Raw genomic sequence first — 8,183 nt, 5'->3', positions numbered from 1 at the left:
GAGTCATAAAAGAGAGCAGATGTCTCTTACTCCACACAGCAGCGTAGAGTACCAGGTTTGACAGCTGAGCCCAGAGAGATCAATTTTGCTGAGTCTTCATTCACACAGAAAATTGAATTCTGGTGGATTAATCACAGCATGTCAGACCTGCAGTAAGTGTAGCCATACCCTCAGGCTCTAAGCTTAACTACAAGAAGCGTACATCAGAAAGTTTTCTGTATAATACACAATTGCTTATTTTGACGGCTGTACTTGTTCAGCTTCCTGACCTAGCATTTGAAAAGTAGGTTAGAAGCAAACTTCACTGCATAAATTAGAGTTCTAAACATCTTAAGATGTGATTCTTTTTGTGGCCATGTTAGTAACAATTATTAACAATTTAACCTTTGGCAGAATAACTCTGATTTAAACTAGAGGTCAGTCAAGACCCTAAAATGTTTGGTCCGTGTTATTGCCTTGCAAATGTAGCTTATTTCAAGTAAGATAAAGCTCCACCTATAAAATAACATACCATTCCATGTTTCTGTAATGTCATTGGCAGGAACAAAGCTTAAGTTCAAAAGCTTTCAATGCTTTTCAGGTTTCTAACAGGCTTTGTGAAAATTAGATATTGAATGTACAAGATGTTAGGGTGGTAGTCAGTTCTAATATATTCACCCATGTCTCCCACTCTCCTGGCTATCTTGTAATGTAAAAGCGTGGACTTGCATGCCTTCTGACATCCATCATGGCGAGTGGGTCATCCGGGCTGACCACATCATTTGGATTGATTCTCATGGGTTCTCTAGGCAGGTGAGCAAAGTGAGTCTGCAACCTCTGAGATCCTATGTCTCCCCGAGAGATCAAAATCTGGAGGGGATCAACATCTGCATTTCTAGTGTGCCTGTGGGGTTCAGGTGTGTTGAATTGGATCAGAGGGATTTCATTTCTCCTGGGCAAGAACTGGGAGTACGGTGGTGGATTCATACCAGGGAAGAAAGCTTGTTTAGCCCTGCCCAGGCTGACCAGAAAGTTGTGCGTGGGCGATTGGTACACGTCATATCCATTTTCTAGTGTTCTCTGTTTAAACATGCAGTCCTCTTGATTGAAGTAATGCTTGGAAAACAAAAATAGAACCATCATTAATGGAAGGATTTAATGCTATGGGCCAGATCCTGCAGTCATTAGTCAAAGAAGTAGTCCCACTGGCTTCAACTGGCTATTTTGTGTGAGAAAGGAGCACAGGATTGCACCTTTCAATTTGGCAGGCACCTCAGGGGAAGAGTTGTGCAAATAACTGATTTGTCAGTTTAAAGAATTGTGTTTTTAACTCTTTAAAACTTTAAGCATTAAATTTAAAAATTTAAAGGGTACTTCAAATTTAAACCCTTAATTTAGAAAATGTCAAAAATCAAATATTTTGATTTAAAAAAATATCTCGCCCACTTCCACTAACTTCCTCACCCCCCTCCAAAAAAAATAAACCACCAAAAAACAATTTGACCTGATCTGAATGTGGATCATCCTGAAACTGAAGATTCATTTCATCCAAATTCAGGTCAAATTGCTTTGACCTGAGCTGAGCTCTGTTCTTAAGGCCCTGTTTTGGAGCACCACCAATAAAGTTTTGAATAGCTCGCACTAGGTGGCTACGTCTACACTAGCCCCAAACTTTGAAATGGCCACGCAAATGGCCATTTTGAAGTTTACTAATGAAGCGCTGAAATGCATATTCAGCGCTTCATTAGCATGCAGGCGGCCGCGGCACTTTGAAATTGATGAGCCTCGCCGCCGCACGTCTCGTCCCGACAGGGCTTCTTTTCAAAAGGACCCCGGCTACTTCAAAGTCCCCTTATTCCCATCAGTTTATGGGAATAAGGGGACTTCAAAGTAGCCGGGGTCCTTTCGAAAAGGAGCCCCGTCGGGACGAGCCGCACAGCGGTGAAGAGCGTCAATTTCAAAGTGCTGCGGCCGCCTGCATGCTAATGAAGTGCTGAATATGCATTTCAGCACTTCATTAGTAAACTTCGAAATGGCCATTTGCATGGCCATTTCGAAGTTCGGGGCTAGGGTAGACACGGCCATAGACATGGTATTTCCTCCAAAATAGGCTCAGTGGACACATTGTTTCAGAATAAGTATCAGAGAGGTAGCTGTGTTAGTCTGTATCTTCAAGAACAACAAGATGTCCTTTGGCACCTTATAGACTAACAGATAATTTGGAGCATAAGCTTTCGTGGGCAAAGACCCGCTTCATCAGACAAAGTGGGTCATTGCCCACGAAAGCTTATGCTCCAAAATATCTGTTAGTCTATAAGATGCAACAGAACTTCTTGTTGTGTGAGAATAAGTTTTGCTTATTCCAGGGCTTCCTTATAGTGTAGACCTATTATTTTGGAATAGCTTATTTTGGAATAATAACTCCAGAATAACCTGGCTGTGTAGACGTACCCATTGGCTATGTCTACACTATAGCGATCTGTCAACAGAAATCACTGGCGGAAGATATTGTCTGACAAATGCTCTGTCAACAGATCCTGGTCGCACAACAAAGCAGATCACTCTGTTGATCTGCTCTGTCAACAGAGAGCAGCCAGACTGCTCGGCCACCCTCTCGACAGAACAGCCAACCAGAAGCTCAGCAAACAGGACTGCCTAGTGAACCAGAAGCCCCCTCTGTCGACAGAGGGCCTCCCAGACCATCCACACAGCTTTTTTGTTGACAGCATCTGTTGAGAAAGGTGTTCTGTCTTGTTGGGGATAGGCAGAAGTCTGTTGGCAAAAGTGCCGCATTCTGTTGAGTAACTGTCGGCGGAATGCTTTTTATGCATGGATGCTCCAGGGAGTTTGTTGACAAAACACCTGTTTTGAAAGCAACACCGTGTAGTGTAGGCATAGCTCCTTGATTCCAGTGGGAGCTGAAGTGTTTAGTACCTTCTATGACATGCTCAGTGCATTGCAGGATCCAACCTTTACCTTTCACCAGTCTCTGACTGAGACTAAGTAACAACTTAATGTTCATCTACCATTCCCCTTGCATCTGAGAGCTCCTGAGAGGTTTTCTGCAAAGATCCTTATTCCGATAAAACTCTCTCTGTGAAGGTTCTAATGTCGGAGCCATTTCCCAGCCTCAGATTCAGACAGCAAAAATTCTGGCTGAGCACTATTGACCTTGCTTACTCCACTGTAATATGCTGGCTTTTGTGGAGATCTCCCTTGCACCAGTTTAGTAGAATGAAGCTCAACATAACTGACTAAAAAGAACAAGTTTAACCTAAACCAAGGGCAGGTCCTTAACTGTTGTATATCTGCACAGCTCACTTTACCTGAGGTATATAACTTTATACCAGGTAAGGAGCATTCCCCATAATAAAAAGACCTGCTCTGCATTTCAGTTTAATCTTAGTAAAGTTAGGGGTACTCACCGATCCAAATATATTTCCTTTTACGTCCATACATAGGTAGCGCCCACTCTTTACACCAGTTATCACCACATAGCCAGCATCCTCTGATTTGATCATTAGGGCACCTGTATAGGAAAATGAAGCTGTATAAAGCTTGGGCACAGGTGCTCCTTTTATTAGTTTTAATAAAATGAACATAGATTAAAATTAAAATAAATTTTATTAACAAGTTTCTTAGCATCCATTTTTTGTGTTTGGAATTTAACTACAGTTTTGCAGAATATCCTCCTATTCTTTAAATATTTAAGCCCAATATACAGAACATTTTCCACATTTTTGTTCTGGCTTTAACTTTGGAAATACTTCTTGAACTCTTTTTTGAGCAAATTCCCTCTGTAATTCAGCTGTTCAGTATTTTACCATTAGTGAGAAACCTTGCTGAAGCCTCTCTTTTTCCCTGGAGGATGCAGCATTCTTTTATGCCATGATGACAAGGAATGTGTAGCAGCAATGGATACGCTGGCTGAATGCACGCAAGACAGCTGCAGAGTTACTCTGTACATCTTGCACTTCGTCCCAGGGGAGATCATTATATCTTAGCAATGCTGCAGCATACTGAATATTTATTGCCACTTTCCAGCCTGCTCACCTCATTGCTACAGGTGCATTTTACTATTGAATGATTAACAATGGGTATACAGTAAACCCTAGATTTATGCAGAGGTTGCGTCCTGGCTGGAGGAAGCCAGCAGCTGGAGCCTCTGCTCCAGCTGGCGGCTTTAGCCCCCGCTGCAGGTGGACAGGGGCAGGGTTATGGGGTGGGCAGGGCACCTCCTGCTCCAGCCGCTGGCTGTGCGGAGCAGCCATGGCACCCCTGCTGCCCCCCAGCTGCAGCACTGTTTGGCCCTAGGGCTGCTCAGGCAACGGCAGCTCCAGATGTGGCAGTGGAGCCCTGGGTGATTCCAGCCATGCCCACCCCATTGCACCCCTGGTGTTGCAGTGCTGGACAGCCTCAAGGCAGGAGTTGCCTCCTAAGGAGCCCCTGAGCTGGCTGGCAGTGCAGGGATAAGCAGCAAGGCAAGGTTCAAGAAAGCAGGATCCCCCCAAACTCGGTTTGTGTTAATACAGAAACACGTAAATCGAGTCTGTGAAAAGCGAGGGTCTACTGTAATCTGACTGGGGCTTATTCTCCACTTAGTCACACAGGTATTATGGCCATATAACTAAATGAAGTTTATGGAATAATAGTAATGTAAAACTGGCATAACAGAGAGAAGATACAGGCCCTTTTGTATAAGACTATACAAACATGCTGCTTCTTGTTTGATCAAAGCAATTATAATTTATGCAATAATACCTTTTATATAAACAGAAAACAAACTTTTCTCTTTCTTACCCATCCCCCTGACTTCCCTGTCAATGGGAAGACTTTTTTCGTGATGAGTAGAATTACAATGGGTTCAATGTGTTAACCAGTCTTCACTATTGACCGTAGTTTGTTTAGAAAAGAGCAAAGCACTTTATAAAGAGCATTAAAGATACCTGAATAGAGAGCCTGGGTTTCTACAAGCTATGGTGTTAGGGCTAACCTTTCAACAACCAAAGACATGCTTATATTACGCACAAAAAGGATCTCCTTGGGCAAACTTGTGAACCTTTTAGTCCCAACAGAGATCAGTTATTTACACAAGTAACATCACTGAGATCAAATAGTAACAGAGAGGGAGCCGTGTTAGTCTGTATTCAAACAAAACAAACCAGCAGTCCTGTAGCACTTTAAAGACTGACAAAATCATTTATTAGGTGATGAGCTTTCATGGGACAGACCCACTACCTCCACCTCTGAAGAAGTAGGTCTGCCCCATGAAAGCTCATCGCCCAATAAATTATTTTGTTAGTCTTCATAGTGCTACATGGCTGCAGGTTTGTTTTATCACTGAAGTTAGTATGGCAAATTCATATGACTTAACTGCTCGCCAATCGCCATCTGGCCATTTTCAAATCCCCATTATTTAATTTGCGGTCATATGTGCAGCTGCACATCCAAGGTGCACAGATGTGCTTTACACATAGAGATATTAGATGCACACTTTAAAATTTGGCTCTTGAGCAGATTTTCAGAGAAAGGAATCATGTGTGCCCTTTCAAATGAGCAGTTAGGCAGGCATTTGCATAGATGCAATTCTCCTTCTGTGCCCACCAATACAGGTTTGTGGGCACAACTAGTGTGCATCCATTTTTGTGAGTTTACTCATTAGGCTTTTCTTTGAAAAATATTGCTATTAGAGGCATAAGTGGCTTCACCGAGCATGCCACCATCTGACTGAAATTTGGACTCCACCAGAGTATGTTAAGGATGTGTCTTGGAGAGATGTTTCTGATGGTTTTTGATTGGAGATTGCTACAGGTACTAGGACCTGTCATACATTATCACTATTAAAATGTGTACATTTTTAAGAGCTTTAAGTTTTTTAAACAAAGAGATTTTAAATAAATTATATTTGTTACTTGGAAACAATGCAACTGTTCATTAGCCATAACTATTATTGTCTGAATAAGTTCCAGCATATGGTCTTAATATTAGCTCAGTGTACTTTCTGGCTCCTGCTTTTACAGGTATCCATTGTCCCATCTAACATGAAATTGTATGTTCTTCCCATGGACTCTGTACAATAAAAAGTCACGGACTCTTTCCCCTATTTGTGAGGGGGCGCTGTGGATAGTATGCTACTTACTGTAAATGCTTTGGTGAGGTGTGCCGTCAACATGCCCATCGGGATTGATTTGCAGATGGACACTGTTCTTCTCAGTAGATGTGTACAGGTGCATCAGGCTGTCTGTGTTTCCCCAGCTAGGATTCAGCAGTGGAGAGAAGTAGGGAAATGCGGCAATAGACTTGAAGCAGCATAGCACAAACAGCATGAAGTCCAGGCAGCTGCACTGGCTGGGCTGTGACATGGTGCTCCTTCCTTAGTGGCTAGTGAAGTTATCTGAAACTTGATACTTTTCACTCCTCCTATGTGCCTGTGTGTCCCTTTGCCTTCTCTGCAAATATTTGGAGCATGAATCTTCAGATGGGTTCCCTACTTTTTTGCAGTGGCTTATAAAGGGCAGCTGAATGACATCACACAGGAAAAACTTGTCCACATCCTTGGTTTTGTGAAAGTAACATTTTTAGGACTGTCCTGAGACCTCAAAAGATCCAGGGAAAAGGAATGCGCATAGGATCTCTGGAGGAAATGTAAGATTTCTAAAGACAGCTCCCAGAAACTAATCACGTCTTCAAATGTTAGTTACCAAACTTTGACATCTGAAAGATTTCACTTCCCTACCAATAAATAAAACAGACCATCACACGGATATTGTTTTGGGAAAAAAATCCCTTACATTTCAAATCAAAGGGACTCAAGGGCATGTTACACTTTTGTAGGCACAGACCTATAATCTGTGCCCAGATCTATTAAAAGCCTATTTTGCAAATGCATGGGCCTGATTTTCATGTTGGTTTAACTCCATGAAAATAACATTGATGGAACTGCTGCGGCAGGCACTAAAGGACAGGGGAGGGGGCAAATCCAGGCCAGTGACACTAGCTATTCTTTTTATCTTTCCTGTGTGAGTTATTCACTTTGAGGCACTTAAATGATTTGATTTTGAAGTACCCGGAAACTTTCTATAAAACTATGGCTGAGAGATTCTGGGTGTTCATTTCTTGTGTATGTGTTTAGGGAACACTCACTTCACAGATTCTAGGTTTACCATCCAGAATAACCCTTGTGAACTGAAAATATTTAACCTGTGAGCTTTTTGTAGTATTGCAAATATAGCAAGCATGTTCCAAATCACATGTAGAGGATGTTGTCAACATAAAACCTAGCACATAAAAAAAAAAATTAAAAGCTAAGCTCTATTACACATCCAGGCTGACGTCAATGGATACACACCTTTGTAAATAAGAACAAAATGTGGCCCAAAGTGTGTGGGGTGAGAACTGAGATTGGTGTAAATCAAAAATGCTTCAGTGCTTTAGTAAAACTGGACTTGTTTATGTCATATGAAGATCCCAGCTCATAAGTACTTTATACTAGGAAAGTGTTATGCTACAATAACTGTAAGGGTTTATATACTCTCACTACATTTTAAATAAAGCATTTTAATTGAAGCTATATTGAAGTGAAGTACTCATCACTTTAATACATAGTTGGGAAAATATAAATTTAGCTATTTCAGTCTAATATTGCATCACAGAAATTATCATACTTGGTCTAATCTATATCTACTCCAGACCTCTATGAGGGGGTAGGAAGCATCAGAGGAAAGTGCAAGAAACCCCATAGTACACAAATGTAGAATAGTCTATGCCCTGGAAAATTTTCTCATAATCTCTGCTACTTAAAGAGTGACTTATCTCCCAAAGCCTACAAATTTATAACTGTCATAAAACTTTCTACAGTATTTACTCTATATTTTGTAATCCACATAAATACCAAATCTCTCTTCATATTTTAGTTTTAATGCGAATGAAACTACTTTTTTGAAGAAACTCTGTCCAGGCTGCATTTCTGCCTGTCGTCAGATGTTACATTCTTTCTATGTTATGTGCAGAACCAGTTAGTTTGAGAAAGGTTCTCATAAGATCAGCACTGCCACTAATTTTACTGAGCTGTATTTGTTTAAGCTCAAAGGCCAAAGCAAATTTGTTTAAAGTTTTATCTGTCGTATTGTTAATGTAGATTTTGCTTTTTAAGGTTTTTGCTTTTAAAGTCATTTATATTGTTTTAAAAATTAATGTATGGGGGG

At 41.1% G+C, this 8,183-nt stretch overlaps 1 protein-coding gene across 1 annotated transcript; it reads right to left on the bottom strand.

Moving 5' to 3' along the window:
* Window positions 1–678: 678 nt before the first annotated feature.
* FGF23 (fibroblast growth factor 23) lies at window positions 679–6,341 on the bottom strand. The gene is made up of 3 exons (XM_074983654.1): window positions 6,119–6,341; window positions 3,405–3,508; window positions 679–1,095 (listed from the first exon to the last, which is right to left on the bottom strand). The coding sequence occupies exons 1-3, from the start codon at window positions 6,339–6,341 to the stop codon at window positions 679–681; spliced, it is 744 nt and encodes a 247-aa protein (XP_074839755.1).
* Between the last annotated feature and the right edge of the window lie 1,842 nt (window positions 6,342–8,183).

This window comes from Carettochelys insculpta, chromosome 1, assembly GCF_033958435.1.
Source record: "Carettochelys insculpta isolate YL-2023 chromosome 1, ASM3395843v1, whole genome shotgun sequence".
Classification (NCBI taxonomy): domain Eukaryota; kingdom Metazoa; phylum Chordata; order Testudines; family Carettochelyidae; genus Carettochelys; species Carettochelys insculpta.
This window is presented reverse-complemented; position numbering and strand designations above follow the sequence as displayed.